Raw genomic sequence first — 20,086 nt, forward strand, 5'->3', positions numbered from 1 at the left:
CTTCTGCAGAGACCAAGGTATTAAAGAAAAAGTTTTGTCCCCCTCGTTCCTCACGCTTGAAATGGCCATTTCTTTAAGAGCCAAAATAGCAGAGTTGGGGGGGATTGCTTTTGAGACTATACATCCAAGAATCCTCAGCTGGCTGGGGATTCTGAATGTTTGTGGTCCAAAAACAAATTTCCCCAGGCTTTGTAAAAGGGGCTATAGCTTTTATAAAAGATTTTGAATCCCTCTCCGATAGTCACAGGCTGCACCTGCATAGTAGAAATAATTCAGTTTGACACCACTTTAGCTGCCATGATGCCGTCCTTCAGAAACTTTGGGTTTGTAGTTTTGTGAGGCACCAGCATTCTGGCGGAGATGGCTAAAGACTTTGTAACACTACAAATGCCAGGTGTCAAACTGCATTATTTACAGATGCACCCACAGTTACTGGCAGTGATAGCCTTCAGCTAAAATATGCTGGCATTTTGGGGCTCTGATACTTTTGCCTTTGCCCATGCCTGGCGTGTGCCCTCCTGCAACTTTCTGGGAAATCAGACAGTGCCCTTGCATTCCCTCTAACCTTTCGCAGATGAAAACCAAAAGATCTCGGTGTGTAGTCAAGGCAGTCCATGTTATTAATGAGGAAAAACACCCAACGAAGAAGCTGCAGCAGTTTGCTTTTGCCTGAGTCTCCTGGGAAGGGCAAGATTCTGCCTCCTCTTCTCTTTGCTGAGTGACCTAGGTGCAAATTACTTTTGTGCTTTGAGCTCAAGTGTGCAGCAAATAAAGTAAGCTGAAAACAGCCTCTTCTGAAGAGGTTTCCCACCCTCAGAGCAAACTAACCTCCCTTTTGTTCAGTCTGAAAACACATCTAGTGAGAAACTGATCTGTGGTTAGAGAGGAAACCCAGTCTCACAGGTTTTTAGTTATCTACTGAGGCCTTTGCATTTTGAGTCTTCCTTTTCTCTCAACTCTCTTGACACGGTTGTGTTTGAGGCCACAAGTACTGTATGCAAAAGTGGTGGTGGAGGTGAGTAAACCTATTTTAAAATATGATCTGTGCAAACAGTGACTGAAAGCATTCAAAACAGACAACGGAGAGACAGCTGTTTGTCATGTTAGTCCGTTCCAGTATAAATAGGGCTATGATGATGATAAAGTTTTATTGCTGGGTCCAAAGACCATTGCAAACAAAGCAAACAATTACAAGGGGGAAGGAGTCTTGTGGCATTTTTAAGATCATGTGATCCATTTTATGTAACGCACCCATTTGTAACCTGCCTTGACTGCCCCCAGTTTAGGGAAGACAGTAAATATAGCCTGAGCTTTGGTCAAAATCCAAAGAGATAGTAGCTGTGTTAGTCTGGAAAAACCAGCCTGCTTTCTTTCAGTTACTCAAAAATGCTACTTGATCCCTTTTCTTATTGTTTTTATTGTTGCTTTTCATTACATCTGGTAAGAATAAAAAGAATAATTTAGAAGTTATATATATATATAAAAGAAATAATACAAAGATATCCTGATGATCATTAACTCTTTGTCCATCTGTATCTTATTTGAATTTATTTAGATTATATCAATTATTATCCTTGCTGCAAAATAAGTTTATAAAATTTATAAACTCTACACATTGAACTTCTTTTTTTCTTATTTTGTTGTTATTATTCATTTGGGTACAGCAGTTTTTCATTATTGTATATTTTACCTACAAATATCCAAGGTTTGGTATATCAGCGGTTTTCCCCATCATCTCAGTTTAAACATTTTAAGACAAAAAAAGAAGATAAAACAATGGGATAAACTTGTCAATGATAGTTTATGTCTTTATTTCAAACCATTACTCCAGGCTGGTTCTCAAGTGCAATGATAAATAATACAATAAAACTATTTTTGTTGCAAATATTAAATAGTGTCTAAAGTCCCAAAGAGGCTTCTTATCCTGGAGCTGCAGCAGCAGCAGCAGCAGCAGAGTGAACGAAGAAGAAGGGACGCAGCCCACTGGCGGCGCCTGCCTTGCTCTCTGCTGCCCTCTGGCGGCGGATCCCGGCGGACTCAGAGCAGCGCACGTGATTTCTAGGAAAAGGAGCGAAGGAGTGAAGAAATGGTCAAAGGAGGAGGAGAGAAGGGAGGAGTGGAGCAGCTGAAGCCGGGGAGGAGGGGCATCCCCATGCAAAGCCCGGGAGCAGCAGCTGGAGGGAAGCCACCCGTGCCAAAGGTGACACTTTTATTATGATTCTGCTTTTTCCCTTCTTCCAGATTTGATTTTTTTCTTGCAATATCTTTTCCTTCTTTCCTTTCTTCATTCCTTCCTTCCTTCTTTCTTTCTTTTTTTCTTTCTTTCCTTTTTCTTTCCTTCTTATTTCTTCCCTTCCCTTCCAGATTTGTTCTTCTTTTTCTTGCAACATTTTTTCTTTCTTGCTTGCTTTCCTTCTTTCTTTCCTTCCTTCCTTCTAGGACTTATTTGCTTACTTGCACTTTAAGTCCTATAGAGTTCAGTGAGTTCACTAGGGATTTACTCTCAGGTAAAGAACAACGAAGAGTTCTGTGTTACACCATAAATGTGTTGTTGTTGTTGTTGTTGTATTTATTATTGAACTGCAACCGTTCTTGTTGTTGTTGTTATAATCATTTATATCCGCCTTCCTCCCAATAATGGCTCTCAAGGCGGTTGGCAACATTTTGAAAACAGCACAGATTAAAAACATTACAAAAGTTAAAATAGAAATGTAGAATGTAAACATTATCTGGTGGCATTTACACATTATGTAGGAATGCAGAATCATATATGAAAAGAATTAAAAAATCTATTGAAATGCATTAAGAATTTCAAATGATCACAGCAGGAGCTTTGTTAGACGACAGGCTGCGCTTGATCCCACGCCTGAAGTCTATGTTTAATCCAGATTAAAAGCACGACAAAAAGTCAAATGGAAATGTAAAATATACAGTTTAAACAATCACATTAAAGCAATCTAAAAAGTATTGAAATGCATTAAAACTTCAAATTATTGCAGCCTGAGCTTTTGTACACAACAGGCTGCACTTGATCGCATGCCTGAAGTGTGTATGTTACATGTTGTGTATTATAGGAAGTATACAAGAGAGAGAGAGAGAGGGGCTGAATCTCCCTTCTCTGGAATTTTGAAATCCAAAATGCTTGAAAATATTCCCAAATTGCCCCCATGAGTGGCTGAGAGAGTGACACAGTTTGCTTTCTGATGATGGTTCAAAGTACACAAACTTTGTTTCATGCACAGCATTATTTAAAACACTGTGTATAAAATTACCTTCAGGCGATGTGCGTAAGGTGCATCTGAAGCATAAATGAGTTTCATGCTTAGATTTGGCTTCCATCTCCAAGATCATCCCATTTATGTCTATGCAAGTATTCCAAAATCCAGGCGTTTTGGTTCAGGGAGACTCAGCCTTTCCTGATGCGTTCCTTGTATTGTTTATAACATCCCTGAAATAAATAGTTTAAAATATGTATATAGCATAGTGTATATCAGATACCTGAAATTCTGGGTAACACTTCATGTTATTGTTTGTTGTTCTGTGCTTTCAAGTCATTTCTGATTTATGGTGACCTTAAGGTGAGCCTACCGCAGTTTTTTCTGTGGCTGGAAATGTGCGACTTGCCCCATAGGTTCCTATGGCCAAGCGGGGATTCGAACCCTGGTCTCATGAGTCATAAAGTCTAACACTCAAACCACTACAACACAAACTGGCTTCATACTTTAGATTAAGTGGGGTTTTGCCCTCAAACGCATAGAGTGCAATAATTTCCTTCTGTATTTCCCTTCGTTGGTTTTATCTGCCCCAGACAAATAGTAGCCCTTTGGCTAGTAGTCTTTTCCTTTGGAAACGGTTAATCTTGGGAATTGTTAATCCATACTTTCTTTTCAGTGGCACATTAAAACATTTTTATGCCGCCAGGCTTTCCCAAATGGGTGCTATATGTGAAGTTATATATGAGTTTCTTAAAAGAGTTCTTAAATTTTAAAATTTTAATGATTGTGAGGATGTTTTAACCTTTTGAAATTGTTTAATTGCTTTGTATTTTTAATGTTTCATATTGTTTTAACTTGGACTGTTTTTAACTTGGTTAGCTGCCTTGAGTCCCTCTGCCGGGAGGAAGGCGCAAAATAAATAAATAAAATAATAATAATAATAATAATAATAATATTAACAATAATTACTTGGAGAGATCTTGTAGCACCTTTGAGACTGAAAGAAAGAAATTGGCGATGATGATGATGATGATGATGATGATGATGATGATGATGATGATGGCAGCAGCAGGAGATACTTACTGGCCAAAGCAGTGTAATAATAATAATTATTATTATTATTATTTATTTGTATTCTGCTTTTTCCCAAAGGAATCAAAGTGGATTCCAACAGTATAAATAAAACATCAAACAATTAAAACATTACAATTAAAAAACCCCAAGACCCAAACCCATCGACTCATAAAAAGAGATTAAACATCAATGAATTTAAAACTATCCAATAGGAATACATTAAAATTGTGTGTTTGCAATAGATAAAGCAAAGGAATCATTTGTAGCACCAGAAAGACCTAATCATTTTAAAGTAACACTCTCTCTCTCTCTCTCTGTTCATATATATTTATCTATCTATTATGCAACAACATATGTTTGTTTTTAAGGTGGCACAAAACTGTCGTTTTAATCGTAGTTTTCACTCGTCGGCCAGAATCGAACGCAAGTGGCTCCCAAACATGGCATTGCTTTCCAATGCGCCTTGGCTCCTTTGTTGGAAGAAAAGTGCAATAGCAAATAAATAAATTATTAATTTCAATGGCTCCATTCAATTAATAGGAACTTGTTAGCCATCACATAGTTGTATTGATTCATTGGGTTTATATTGTTGTTGGTGGTCAAGACGGATCTCTCCCGACAGGCCTTCCCAGATTAGCATCTCAGTCGCCCCCATTGACTACAATGTCTTGTCCGTTTTGATAATTTCAATGGTATTGTTTTATTGGTATTGTTTATAATTATGATTTATTGGTTGTGGTGGGTTTTTGGGACATTGTATTTTAATGTTTTGATGTTGTTAGCTGCCTCGATCTTAATGGAGAGGCAGGGTATAAATATTATTATTATTATGGCGGTGTACCTTTATGTCATTTTTGACCTATGGCGACCCTAAGGCAACCCTATTATGTGCTTTTCTTGGCAAGATGTGTTCAAAGGGTGTTTGCTTTGAGACGTTGATGTTTATCACACTATACTCTTAAAGTGCTACTATTCCACTTTGACTCCTGTAGCTGCCTCCTGTTGCATTCTGGGATTGGCAGTTTTAAGGAGGAGTTCTCTGCCTGAGAATTCTAAATACCCCTCCTTAAAATTGCCAATCCCAGAATGCAACAGGAGGCAGCTACAGGAGTCAAAGTGGAATAGTAGCACTTTAAGAGTATAGTGTGATAAACATCGTTGATGGAAGGGAAGGGCTTCATCCCTTTCCATTCATGCAGGTAACCCATGTTCTCTGTCTTAGAAATGAACATGAGAGCCTTTTGGCTGAAGAGCGGGGTAGAAATGCTCTGAATGAATGACTAAATGGCCATTTGCATTGAGAATAACCATTGTGCTCCAATCCAAACGTCTCTCCTCTCGTCGCAGGCCTCCCCACGGTTTCTGCCTCTGCCGCGCTCCCCTTTGTCTCCACCAATGGCGACGCCACGGAAACGTGTGCGAGCGACCCGGAAACTGCGCCAATGGACGGTGGAGCAAGTAGAGAGCGGAAAATTCCCCGGTTTGGTTTGGGATGACCCCCCGGCCAAGACCATGTTTCGAATCCCATGGAAACACGCCGGGAAGCAGGAGTTCCGGCATGATGAGGACGCCGGGTTTTTCAAGGTACCATGCACACGTGTCGCGTGCAAACGTTGCGGTGCTGGTTATTGGAGATGATTTCGGCTGCAGAAATAATCCAGTTTGAGACCACTTTAACTGCCCTGGCTCAGTGCTAGGGAATCCTGGGAACTGTAGTTTTGTCAGACATTTAGCCTCCTCTGTCAGACAGAGCTCTGGTGCCACAATAAACTACAGTTCCCAGGAGTCCCTAGCACTGAGCCAGGGCAGTTAAAGCGATCTCAAACTGGATTATTTCTGCAATGTGTTTCGGTCCTTAAATTGCTTTAATTTCTTCTTTCAGGCGTGGGCCATCTTTAAAGGGAAGTACCGCCCCGGGGAGCAGCTCAACCCTGCCGCTTGGAAGACGCGCATCCGCTGTGCTTTGAGCAAGAGCCCTGAATTCGAGGAGGTGCCAGAGCGTTCACGCCTGGATAGCACTGAGCCCTACAAGGTCTACCGCCTGGTCCCAATCGCTGAGCAGATTGTGGGTATGGAAACCAGCCTCGCTCTTAAACCCTCCTTGAGCTTTCTACATTGCCTTCCTTTCAGAAAGTCCCTGGCAGAAAAGATGTAGTTCCTTTAGGGCAGAGATGGGCAAACTCTGGATCGCATCAATCGCCAATGACAGAATCAGTGGGATCTGCAGAAATAAAGCAGTTTGACACCACTTTAACTGCCATAACCTAATTTATTACTTATTATTTTATTTATTTCATTTTTATCCCACCTTTTTCCCAAGTTGGGACCCAAGGTGGTTCACTGCGCACGCGCACACACACACACATTAAAATAACAATTTAAAATACAATTAAAATAATCCAATTAAAACAGTAAAAAATAAATAAATTTCAGCATACAAAAATTAAAACATGCAAGGTTAAAATAATCTAAACCACCATCACCCTGCAATAAAACCGCATGCTATGGAATCGTGGGATTTGTAATTTCGTGAAATATTTAGCCTTCCCGGGCAGAATGCTCTGGTACCCCACCAAACTATAAATCCCAGGATTCCATTACATGGAGCCATGGAAGTTAAACTGGTCTCAAACTGCTTTATACCTGTAACATGGCAGCAGCTGGGGAAAAGAAGAGACAGGATGGCCTTAGGACTTTCTTTAAAGGAAAGTCATTGCATTCTAGAAGCTTCCAAACGAGGCTTTTTTTTCTTGGTGAGCGGGGTGGCAGCCATTTTGGAGAGGTCCAGAGAGTCCCATGGGTCACAAAATGGCAGTGGCCCTGCGTATTGCCCCATAGGATGCCATATTATACTTATGTGGTAGGGCATCTTTTTCCAAGTAGCCATCTTCCCAATATGTGAGATTCTGGCTGCATCTGCACTGCAGAATTAATGTAGTTTGGCACTGCTTCAGTTGCCAAGGCTTAGTGTTGTGGAATTCTGGGATCTGTAGTTCTGTGAGCCTTGTCTGGCAGAGAGCTCTGGTGCCACAACAAACTGCAAATCCCAAGTTTCCAATAGGATGGAGCCACAAAGGTTAAAGCGGCATCAAACTGCATTAATTCTGCAGTGTGGCTGTAGCCCATGGCTTTTGGCATGGGCGATGATGGCTGAGGAAGACGGGAGACATAGTTCAAAAGACCTGGAAATGGGGAAAGATTACTCTGCCTTGGATAAATTATGCAAGAAACGGATGCTAGTTTGTTCAGTTGATTCTTCAGGCTGAATGGTCCTCCTTTTAGTCAGGAATTTGCCTTTTCATGTGATGCAGGGTAGATATTGTGCATACTATCTTCTTCCTCTATGATTATTTGAAATGATTTTACCGGTAATTGTATTTTACGATGTTTGCTGTATCGTAATGATGTGGATTTGGTTTAAGAAAGCGGGGATAGTGGGATTTATTTTATTATGTTATATGTTTTTATTGATGTAAGCCACCTTGGTCTCATTGAAGAGGTGGGATAGAAACAAACAAACAAACAAACAAACAAATATTATTACTATGTTTCCTCCTCACTCTTGTCCTTTCTCAAGGATGTCAGTCTAAAGCTGAGAAGGCGAAGAAGGCAAAGCTGGGGCGTTCCAAGAAAAACGGTGGTCCCCCTGAGAGCATCGCTCAGCCCTCCGGCTCCCTTTCAGTCCTTAAAATGGTAAGTCCAAAGGAAGAGAAGGAGGTGGTCCTCCAGAGCCAGTGTGGTATAGTGGCTTGACTGTTGGACTAGGGATTTCAGGAGTCCAGAGTTCGAATCCCAGCTCAGTCGTGGAAACCCCTTGGCTGACCTCAGGGAAAGGCAATGGCAACCTCCTCTGAACAAATCTTGCCACGAAAACCCCATGATAGGGTCACCTTAAGGTTGCTATAAGTTGGAAATGACTTGAAGGCACACAACAATAACAAAAAGTTGTTCCTCAAATAGGTGATTTAGAGGAGCATGATCTATTTGTCTTATTTATCACCTTTCCTTCCTTCTTCCTTTTATGCAAAACCATGTACTCCATTAAAACACTATTATCTGCTTCTTTATTATTTCCTTCTTTATTATTTTATTTATATCTCCTGGTATAGGCATATTTAGGTCTTTTCCACATTATCTGCTTATAGTACTTTGGTACCACTCTAACTAGCCTAGCTGCCCTCTGTGGCATCCTGGGATTTGTAGTTTGCTGAGGCACTAGAGTTCTCAAACAGACGATTCTAAGTAAATATCTCACCAAATTACAAATTTCAGAATTCCATGGAACAAAACAAGAGCAGTCAAAGTGGTATCAAAGTGCTATAATCATCTAGCCTGATTTATGCCCCACTTTTCTTCCATTACAATACAAGTTAAACCCTATTTTAGCTAAAACCTATGAGTTATTAATTTAGAGAACAATGAAGAAGCAATTAAAAGTGTCATGAGTCCAATCTGCACTGCAGAATTAATGCAGTTTGACACCACTTTAACTGCCATGGCGCTCAGTGCTGTGGAAGTCTGAAAATTGTAGTTTATTTTGGCACCTGAGCTCTCTTGGCAGAGAAGGCTAAATGTTTCACAGTACTACAGTTCCTAGAATCCCATAGCATTGAGCCATGGCAGTTAAAGTGGTGTCAAACTGCATTATTTCTTCAATGCAGATGCAGCCCTGGTCTTTCAGATTATCTGCACCTAAAACATTATTTTGTTGGTAGTCCCAATTAAAGTCGTTTCAATTGAATCAATTTCTGAACAGCTGAACTGCTGAGTGAACTATTGGTTAAAGTATTGATTAAACTCAGTTGATTAAACTAGGAGCCAGCATGGTATAGTGGTTTGAATGCTGGGCTATGACTCTGGAGAACAGAGTTTGAATCCTGGTTCTGCCATGTAAACCCACTGGGTGGTTTTGGGTGAGTCACACTCTCTCAGCCTCAGAGGATGGCAATGACATCCTGACGTATGGAGAAAATTGGCAAGAAAACCTTAGGGTTGCCATATGTCAGAAAATGACATGAAGGCACACAGTAACAGTAAATTGATTAAACTATTGATCAAACTATTGATTAAATGGGTCTGCTGAATTTAAGCCTATAGAGGGGGGTCACATGTGTGAAGGGCAGTGTGTGGATGACAGCAAAGTGACATTGGAGAGGGATCCTGGTTCTAACACACCTTACTATCACCTCCACAGGAAGAGAACTTAGGCCCAGAAGCCATGGCTAGCCACACACCAAGCGCCCTGGACTCCTCCGCCTTCCAAACTGGGGAGAACAGCCCTCAGCCGGGTGAACCAGGTGGGCGAAAGCCACTTTGCCCTGTAAGTTGTGTCCCCATCCATGTGAATGGAGGCACCGACAGTTCCTAGAGAAGAATCACTTAGGGGCCATGCGTCCCATTCCTGCATTATGCACATGTATGCTGAGCCAATGCACCCTACGGTTCCTCTTGAAGAAGTCTGTGTTGAGTGAAGCAGCAGGGCATCATCCCAGAAAATAATAATAACTGCATTTATTTATATCCCACATCCTCCCCCCCAAAGTTGGAACTCATTTGGCGCTCCATCCAAAGCTGGAAAAAGAATTCCCTTTTGCTGTGCATTTATCCAACATAGTGCCATGGTTTCAGCGTTGGACAACAACTCTGGAGACCAGGGTTTGAATCCCCGCTCTGCCATAGAAACCCACTGGATGACCTTAAGCAAGTCACACTCTCCCAGCCTCAGAGGAAAGCAAAGGCAAACCCCCTCTGAACAAATCCTGCCAAGAAAACCCTAACCTTTAGGGTCACCATAAGTCAGAAACAACTTGAAGGCACGCACCAACAACAACATAAAGAAATTGTAGTGTTTTGTTTATGATAAGGCAGGCAATTGTTGCAAGCCAAGCATGTTTAAAAATCCACACATCCCAAAGGTGGGCCTCCAGATGCTCGCTGGTGTGAGGGCGATTTCATATTTATGGCCCTCTTGCAGCTATTTTAAGACTTTCTGATGGCAGAAAGTCAAAGTCCAGGTCACTTTGTTTTGGCAGGGGAAAAAAGCTTAACTAAAACAGTGGAGGGATAAAAAATGTGGCAAAATTGTCCCTCCTCACATTCTTGGGGATCTTTGGAGACAAAAAAATGTTTTGAAAGAATTTTCAACAAAACTTTTGTTGGGCTCCAGAATAGTCTCTGAAGTTAATTCCTGCCTGAGAGTAAGCACAGAGTTCAGCAAATTCGTCAGGTGTCCCAAAAGAACATTTGTGTAAGGTTTTCCTTTTAAGAAAGGGCAGCATGGCCAAACAAAACAGTTGGTTTTTATTTGTTTTAATTTTGAAGTTTTTAATTTCCTGTTGCTTTTATCTTCTGCCCTAGCAGCAGAGGTGAATAAGAACGTTTTTCTTATGAACCTGGATCCTGTCTCCTTGGAGGGCACTGATGGCATGGCAATAGGTGAGATTCCACAGTGGTTCTCTTTCTCTGAAGCAAGCCTTCTCTGCCGTGGCACCCATGTCTCCATTCTGAATTTGCATTTCCTCGCAAACCACTTGACCCACTTCAGGTCCCAAATGGGCCTCTATAACTGGTTCTTTTGGGTACATTGAAAAATATAGAGCTAAGAGCCTTTTGATGTTTGTAAAGATGGCATTGTTTCCATGGATCCATTCTTGGCTAGATAGTCTATAGCTTCTAGCAGCCGCTGATGTTTCTTTGCATTTCTTGATCTCGGGGAAGGAATGAAAAAATTGTAAGAAAGGTAAAGAAAATCTATTAAATACCCGTCTCTCAGCATTGGCAGTACCCCCACTGGATATAGAGGCCTTCCAAATGTGGGAGAAGGACTGAAGTCTTCTTCCCATTCTGAGATGCGGAGAGATAGGCCTGACGCAATTTTCATCCCTGCTTTCTGGAAGAAGTTTTGCTATTTCTTTTAATGTTCTTATGGGGCCTAGAAAGAGTTTGGGATGAGGACTGCTGCTGGTTGTGGTAGCTATGCTTAGTCCATTGCTGTCTGCCAAATCTGTTGTCTCCAGGGCAAAAGGGATTTTAATTATATCTTCAATAACAAAAAGAAGTTTGGCCTTGACAGAAAGGCCTCTTTATCTTTCCAGGTTTTTTGGCAAGATGCTAGAATCTTCTTATCTTTTGTTTCCATGAAAACAGGGTCAACTGAATCACCAAACAGTTTTCCCCCACTAAAAGGAGCAAAGGTCAGGTTCTGCTTAGAACAGACATCTATATGCCAATTCTTAAGCCAGGTTTGGCATCAGACAGGGACTGAAGCCACATGGGCCCTAGAACTAAACTGTATTCCATCTCAACTGGCATCTGCAGGAAAAGCAGAGACTTTTGAATACACTTGTCCCTCCATATTCACTAGGGTTAGGGGCACAATACCCCCATAGATGTGGGAAAACAACAAATAACAAAAACATTATGTTTTTTTCCTGAGAGGACACCTCTCTAGGAATCTCTAGATCCTCCAGTGCAACTCCGTGATCAACATCTGCCAGACATTGACCATAGAATTGTACTGGAGGAGCTACAAAGGCCTCTCTAGGAATCTCTTCTAGGTCCTTCAGTGCGACTTTTGATTAAAGTTGACCATAGAGTCATGCTGGAGGACCTAGCTATTGCTAAAGTGAACATGTTAATAAAATCCATGAATAATCAAGTCTGTAGAAATCAAAGCCGCAAATGTGGAGGGACGAGTGTAGTTTCTTGACATCTTGACACAACTTTAAGGTTACCTGTGCTTCCTTGAAGAGCTCTCTGGCTCACACAAAGGCTGTCCTACCAAAATTGGAAATTGCTGAGGCTGCTCTGAATACTAAAGATGGGGCCCAGCATGCTTTTCAAGGAGCTGAATCTCTTGTGCTCTCCTCAGAGCTCTTCAGTGCACCTTCTCCATCCTTGGTGAAAATGGAAGAAAGGACAATTGCTGAGAATGAGGCATCCATCAGTGGGATTGGTAGTTTGGACATCTCTAGGTTGGGTAAGTTATTTTTAACAGCAGTGGAATTTGGAAAGAACAGTTGCAGGTTTAGACTGTCCCTCCCTAATGATTTCCATGAAACCTGCAGAGAAGAGAACATCTAAGGAGGAAAGATACCTTCCCTGAAATAAATCAGGACCTTCAGGCTGGGACTGATCCAGAGGGTGGGAGCAAGGTAACGCCAAGATCTTGATAGCCTTGCAAAGCAAAACCCCAAGTCTTTAGGCTGAAAGAGGCTGGCTGAAGAAGGTGTTCCTGGGACTGGGTCATCCCCTTCCTCAGAAAACTCTGAAAGCGGTGATGGGGACCAATCCCCCCACACTTCTCCTCTGAGGAATGTGCCCAGTGAGTTGTCTTCCATTCCTTTTTGTGAATGGGGAGATATCAAGAACCAGTGTCTCCTCTCCTTAAGGTCTCTTAAGATCTTTACCTAAAATGGCCACCACATCAGTAGAGCCAGCCTTCTCTCTTTTACTAAAATAGCAGATTTGGTAATGATGGTTTGGAAGAAAAAAGCCCACATTCTGAAGGAGGAATGGCAGAGTTTTGTATCTGAGGAGAGGAAGGGGTAGACAAAGGGAAACAGATCTACCTCTGTCTGGGAGATCCATGTTGACTAGCTTCACAATCGGGATCCATTAGTGTAGATCATGAAGGTGGAGGTGGAGAATAACGAGTAGGGTGGGAAACTGTCATCTGGACACCTGACGGGATCACAGTTTCCTTGGCTATCACCCATCTGGATCCAGTTGGAGAAATCCAGATGGAGGGTTTGGGCAGCCACCATCAGGGGTGAGATCATAGATGCTGCCCCTTGGGAAGCCACCATCTCTGTTGCATTCCTAGGTCCAGTCCAAGCCAGTGGGTACCTTGGTCCTGGATGGAAGGATCTCATTCATCCAAGTGCACCAGGTCCCCCCATGCTTTGATGGTTCCACTTTGGGGGGCTTGGAGCTGGTGGAAGTGGGAGGGGAGAGAAAGTCCTCCACCATCCTGGGCCTATCTACTTCACAGCAACTGGAAGAGGCCATGACAGGATCTCTGGAAAAAAGACAAGGGGGCTACTATCTCTTACTACTGACCTGCAAGAGATGATAGGTAGAATAGAGAAAGGATGATGAAGAATATAGATTTTTAATTGTGTGTAAATAGAAAAGAGAACAAGAAGGGAAAAAATGAAAGAGCAAAGCAGAATAGAGTGGCACTATTAGATCCCTTGATCTAGAATACTTGCATTGATGCAGCCTAAAATTGCATTGGCTTTTTAGCTGCCGAATCAGGGCTGGCGATGGGCTTCCTAGAGGCAACCAGTTAGCCATTGTGGGAACAGATTGCTGGATAGCTAAGCATTCCTGCTGGTCCGAAGGGCTCTTCTTATGTTCTTCTCATTTCTTAGGGGAATATTCTATCTCGCTGTCCATCCTCTATAGCGGTGAGCTGATGCAGCAGCTCTGGATCCCGGCAGGCGAATTTCTCATCACATCTGTTGCCGCCCCTCAGGGAGCGCCAACAAATACCATGCGCAGGGTCCTTCTGCCATCCCCAACCAAAATAAAATCCCCACAAAAGCAGGAAGCTATTTCACGTCTGCTGAAGAATCTGGAGAGGGGTGTGATGGCTGCCAGTAACTGTGAAGGGATATTCGTCCAGTGTCGAGGCAAAGCCAGCATCTTCTGGCAAGGACCAAGCGAGGTCCTGCCACCTGGCAGGCTGGAGAATAACACCTACCTTCAGCTGTTCAGCACCAGGTCTTATAAAGCAGGTGAGACTGAGGCCATGCCAGAGCATGAAACGTTGCTTTTTAGAGGCTACAGCTTCCAGAATTTGCAGGCTACTACTACTGGAGCCTTGTAGCCTAGGGATTCTGGGAGTTGTAGTTTGGGAGGGGTATGGGAGTGGTAGTCCAGGACCGCTGGGAGTTGTAGACGCCAAAAGTAACTTTTTTGAGCTCTGGGCCATCTTCAGTGTTTTCACATTTAGTTTGGAAAAAGCCATTATTACCATCAAATGAAGAAAAACAAAATCAAAGAAAACAAATTCTCATAGTACCTGAATATTTTATAGGTATTCTCAACACTTTTGGGGGGAATATGTACTTCCTTTTTTGAGACCTTTTAAAAACAAGAAAATATATACAAATCTTAACTAAGCATCAAATACTGTTAAGGATTTAATAAAAGCTTGTAACCGTTTTCCTCAACACAGTCCCCTGTAAATGTGGTTTTTGGCGTTAATGAATAGAGTACATTGACTCATCAGGTGTCCTCTGCAAGAATATGCAGGTAGACCTCAGCTAACAAATGAGTTTGTTTCAGGGCATTATTTCTTACAGAAAATTTGGTAAAAGAGGCAGAAACATGTAAAGAATAGGGATAAGTTCCCACAGCACAAAAAAGACGTGCAGTTGAACATGTTTTAGCAACTGTTTTTATTCAAAATTGAACAATATGCACATGTGTGCACATGCTCAGCCACATTGAATCCCGTTTTGGGAGAAAGGTGGGATAGAAATCCAATAAATGAATGAAGCAATTCAGATAAGCCTTGCAGAAGTAGACAAAAAATTTTTAAATCTCCTAGAGACTACCTGAAATTTTTATCCAAAATGTATCCTGAGTTCACTTTTTCTTTCACTGGACTCTACATTTCTTATGATTTCCGTTTTTGTGGCCAAACATAGACCTATACTTGTTTAAAAAAAACATTTTGGAAGTACCTGGTGAGGATGGTTTATCTGCTATCCTCTTTTCTCTCTGTTTTGCTGTTCATACAAGGCCAGCAAGGGTTTCTGGAGGCAGCTGCTGTTTATCTTGTCTGTTGTAGAGAGGCATACACAACTACAGTAGACTCAGTTGGGGTGGAATCCCCTTCTTCCCCAGAAAATCTTGTATTGCATGGTTTATTGCAGATGCCCTGCCTTAACCTGGCATGGAAAGTCTGTTTCTCCAGGCCTCCTTCATCATCATCCCAAATGCTGATGCTGATAAAAAAAAACCTTCCATTTAGAGAGAACACAAGAAGGAAAAGGGGGAAGGGCAGACTTTCTATAAAAATGCTCATAAAACTCAAAGGAGGAGTAATGTTGGACTTCGTAAACAATTCAGGCAGTGTGAATTGCTTCTCCCACACTTTCCCCTCCTTTGTCTGTCTAGTTCCTTTTCACTGGTTTTCTCAAATAGCCATCGGACACTTCTGGTTGTCATGTTCATTTGGGGCAGTTTAATCCACCGATTAAGAAGTCTTTTATGTTTTCTGCCCACAGCACTGGACCAGTTTCAGCTGGGACTCAGTCCTCCACCTGATCGCCAAATTACTCTCTGCGTCGGGCAGGAATTAGGAGAGATGGATAGCATAGACAGCAAACCCATTGTCATCCAGGTGAGAGGTGTTACATGTCACCATAAGGCAGAGATGCATCTCAGGAAAGATGGGGGATTGGATGTCCTTTGGGAATCCCATGGAGTGAGGTGTATGTTTTGTGGGATGGGAGACTTATCCGCAGTCAGCAGGTGAGGACTGTGTTATAATGCTTCTGTGGTCCCTTCTTCCTGTTCCTACTGAGCAGAATGAGACCTCCAGAGAGTACCTATCCTATCCATCACCCCCCGTTGCTTTGAATTCCCATTTATAGCAACACAATGGGACGTTCCTGGGATTCCCCTGGTGCTTCCGTTCTCTGGTGCTGCAGAGATGTTTCTTTTTCTCCCTCAACTCTGTCGAAGGGACTAGATCAGTGATTCCCAAACTCTGGTCCTTCATGTGTTTTACACTTCAGCTCCTAAAACCCCCAGCCAGCTTGGCCAGCAGTCAGGAATTCTGGGAACTGAAGTCCAAAACATCTGGAGGACCAAAGTTTGGGAACCATTGGACTCAACTGATCAAAGGCTTGTGAAAGAGGAGCGTGAGCAATAGAGTACTTTTAAAGGAAACTGTTTTATTCTAAGAAAGAAATCAAGATGTTGTGAAACACATTATGGACAAGTGGAAGAGCAGTGTGCAGGGATATGGGAGTGGGGAGAGATTTTGAGGTGGAATACATCAGATCAAGTCAAAGGGGGTCCATTTTATATCTCTGATTCTCCACTCCACAGATGGAACAAATCATTCCTTTTCAGCTGCTCGTTCCTTCTGCTCCTCCTCCTGTAGTAGAAGAGTCTTCCTGCCTTGTTCCTGCCTCAAATGCAATTTTGTCTGCAAACCTCTGAGATGTAGAAGCTTCCAATTCCTGCTTACTCTTGAGGGGTCTGCACTTTGGCAAGCAAACCACCCACTTTCTGCTTGACTTTAAACAAGGACTTTGTGAGCAGTAGTGAACTACCATATTTGCTTTCTTCGTATGAGATGCTGCATCTCCAAACTGAACTGTTTGAAGGGGTTGCAGTTCCTGTTTTCCTGTCTGCTTAGGGAGGGACGTCCTGCCATGTACCTTTGCCCAGGTGGACCAGCGTTACCAGAGACCTTGTTCCCGCAATGTGGAAGTATATAAAACACTAGAGCATGACCAAGTGGCAGTACTGAAGGACTCACTTGTCGGTGGGATTACTATCTACATAGGGTTAGATCCTGAGATGAAAGTGGAGAATTGTCTGAGCATCTCCTCCTCTCTACTACGTTATAAAACAAACTTCCCACCTCTACTGTTTTGCTTACTTGGACCACACTCAAACTTTCTTGCACTTTATTTGTAGATTTTATTTTTAAAAAGTTAATTTCTGATGACTTTGTTTGTTTTCTTGTATGCCTCTGAATCTATTTAAATAATAAAATTGTATTGAAACGGATGACAGAATCTGTGTGCTTTTGCAAATTTTGGAACAATCAGGGATTGTGTTGTGTTGCAGAACTGCACACTTTCATGGTAGGGGCACACTGACCTCTTCTCTGGTTGAGTGAGATTGCATCACTTTGGTTATGCAAGACACTGCTCTGTTTTTTAAAAGCAATTTTGAACATTAGGAAACTTATGCCAGTTTAGACCATTTATCTGTGATCTACAAATATGTCCTTATTTTTCATCTAAGATTAAGCAGTAATCTTTCTCTCCAATACTGAAATTATAAACAATATTTTTTTACAGCCTGGTAACTGCAGAAAAGTAATACAGTATTCTTCTGTTTGAATTATGTAAAGCAAAAACAGGATGTTGCTTAACATTTGTTTCTGCCACTGATTGAAAGAGACAGGGAGCAATGATTGAAAGAGACAGGGAGCAATGCAGCATCTGGTTTATCTTAAATGAGATTTTTGCCTTTGCAGTGTGCATCATATTTACAGCTGTAAAGATTTTAAAAAATGATGCCACACCATGAGTTTTAAAAAACTAAATAATGGAGATTAAAGTACATGGAATCAGGTGTCTAATGGCAGATTCCATACATTCTTAGACTTACAGCAGGGCCGTGGATTTGGTATGCCAAATCTTTGACTCTTGACTCCTTCATAAATAGCAATGGTACATTAATTAGTAGTAACAAATTTACTATCATCAGGCTACTTAGAGTGATAAAATATATTTATTTGATTAAATATAAAACATAATCTCATTGTATGTGCAATACAGTTAATAATGAGATGATGTGAACCCATTTGTAATTTGTCCTGGTTTTTCTCTCCTCCCACTTTCTCCCTTCTCCTCAGTTTATTTCACCTGCTGCAAACTAAATTCAAAAGTAGTTTATGCTCAGTTAACTCAGCATGAAGGAGGAATCTTGCCCTTCCCAGTAGGCTCAGGCAAAAGAAAACTGGTGTAACCTCTCCTAGTTTATGTGTTCTTCCTCATTAATAACTTTTGCTATCTTGACTGCACTCCAATGTTGCAGAGCCAAACGTCTCCCAGTTTTAATCTGTGAAATGTAGAAGGGCATTTATTCCTTGCCTAAGAAAACCCTATGGAATTAATGGGGTTGCCATAAGTCAACAGGCAACTTGAAGGCACATTATTATTATTATTATTATTATTATTATTATTATTATTAACCTTTATTTATGAAGCGCTGTAAATTTACACAGCGCTGTACATACAATCTTTTTAATTAGACGGTTCCCTGCCCTCGGGCTTACAATTTAAAAAGACATGACACAAAAGGAGAAGGGAGTGGTGGACGGAAAGGGTAAGAGGTCCAGCAGTTCCTCTCTACCTCCAAGGCCTGGACCAAGGCAGATGGACTGGAGGGAGGGCTAAATACATATAATACATACATACATACATACATACATACGTGCATGCATAACTTAGGTAGGGGATCAAGCAGCCATTTGCAATGCAATACACTTTATGGGCACCTGTCTTTAAAAATATAATGATAAATTCATATCTGCAAGTTCATTTGTCATCGTGAACTGGTGCACCTCTTTGTCTGAATTCATAAATTAATTCTCAGTGTTCTGGGCAGCAATCTTGACAATCCTGTGTATTCCCAATGTAAATTTCTGGTATCAGTATAGTATTTAATTTTTGTGGTTCCGAGTGGCTGTTTTCCAACGCCAATTAAAAAAAAATACTTTTAAAACATTTTCTAAAGCATTTTGAGCTTGATCTTAACAATTTTGGGGAAATCTGTATTAGCTGTTTTATAGTGTTGTATTTTATTTAATAAGTTGTTAGCATTGCCATTTCATTTTATATTTTACTATGTTAGATTGTACGCCTTTGGCAGGATTGACGTTTGACTTGATCATACCTGTAAAGAGCCATGTAAATTTATGGCATGTATAAATAAACAATAATAATAATAATAATTCAAGTGCCAAAAGGTAACTTTCCCAATTTAAAACAAAATAGTAAATGATTCCCTCTCTTTTTTTAGGAAACCAGTTGGCAAGAGAAAACATGACCAGGCCTCCCCATTTCTTGTCACTCAGTTGCTGATTGATATATATATATATATATATATATATATATATATTCCATTTGTACACCATGTATTACATGGTTAATAATAATAATAATAATAATAATAATAATAATAATAATAATAATGTATTTATATCCCGCTCCTCCAGACGATCGAAGTATCTAAACTATGAACACACTTTAATATTTATACTTGAAACATATTCAGGGGTAAACCATGCTGGCCATGCAGTAAAATAAAACAAAATACAAAATCCACAAAGGAGCGATGGCTTTATTGGCCAGACAAAATGGACAAAATGCATGACACAAGCTTTCGAAGTAGATCCATTGGCTCCATTTTCATCAGGCAAAAATAATTTTATTTTCTTTATGGATTTTGGATTTAAAATTCTTCTAAATGGTTGACTCTCTTCTTTTATTGGGTTTAACTAAACTAAATCAACTAAAAGTAAACAGAGGAAATCCCTTGAACTCTCAAACTCTTATACTTATGACACAATGTCTGTGTACGGTAGACTAAAGGTGCATCTACTGTCAAAATAATGCGGTTTGACGCCACATCAACTTCCATGGCGCCAAAATCCTGGGATTTGTAGTTTGGTGAGGCCCCAGCCCTCTTGGGCAGAGAAGGCTAACGATCTTGTAAAACTACAAATCCCAAGATTCCATAGGATGGAGCTAAGCACTTAGAACTGGTGCCAAACTGCTTCAATTTTTACAGTGTAGATGCACTCTGGGCTGAGAGGAAATGAAAAGCCCAACATATTTGGCTATGCTTTAATTGTTCATTATTTTGTATCTTTTACTTAGTGATTTTGGGTGACCTGATTTTAATCTCATTTATTCAAAGGGAAGGGAAGTAGTGTAACTTTGGGTCCACTTGAACAACCACAAAAACTCCCAGCCAGCATGGCAAGGGATGATGGGAGCTGTAGTCTAAAACACTTGGGAAGGCCCTAAATT

General features: G+C 41.1%; 1 protein-coding gene and 1 long non-coding RNA gene across 2 annotated transcripts; one reads left to right on the top strand and one right to left on the bottom strand.

Annotated features, from left to right (window-relative positions):
• On the top strand, positions 1-17,048 carry IRF9 (interferon regulatory factor 9). The gene is made up of 11 exons (XM_089481080.1): positions 1-1,015; positions 1,896-2,200; positions 5,637-5,873; positions 6,172-6,358; positions 7,867-7,982; positions 9,484-9,586; positions 10,650-10,724; positions 12,160-12,267; positions 13,664-14,029; positions 15,530-15,645; positions 16,359-17,048. The coding sequence occupies exons 2-11, from the start codon at positions 2,087-2,089 to the stop codon at positions 16,470-16,472; spliced, it is 1,536 nt and encodes a 511-aa protein (XP_089337206.1). The 5' UTR covers positions 1-1,015; positions 1,896-2,086; the 3' UTR covers positions 16,473-17,048.
• LOC149304235 (uncharacterized) lies at positions 1,992-15,243 on the bottom strand. The gene is made up of 3 exons (XR_016272013.1): positions 14,984-15,243; positions 3,273-3,448; positions 1,992-2,058 (listed from the first exon to the last, which is right to left on the bottom strand). It is a non-coding gene; the product is annotated as an uncharacterized LOC149304235 (long non-coding RNA).
• Positions 17,049-20,086: the final 3,038 nt, after the last annotated feature.

This window comes from Sceloporus occidentalis, unplaced genomic scaffold (genome assembly GCF_023333645.1).
Source record: "Sceloporus occidentalis isolate IW3139 unplaced genomic scaffold, rSceOcc1.0.p SCAF_14, whole genome shotgun sequence".
Classification (NCBI taxonomy): domain Eukaryota; kingdom Metazoa; phylum Chordata; class Lepidosauria; order Squamata; family Phrynosomatidae; genus Sceloporus; species Sceloporus occidentalis.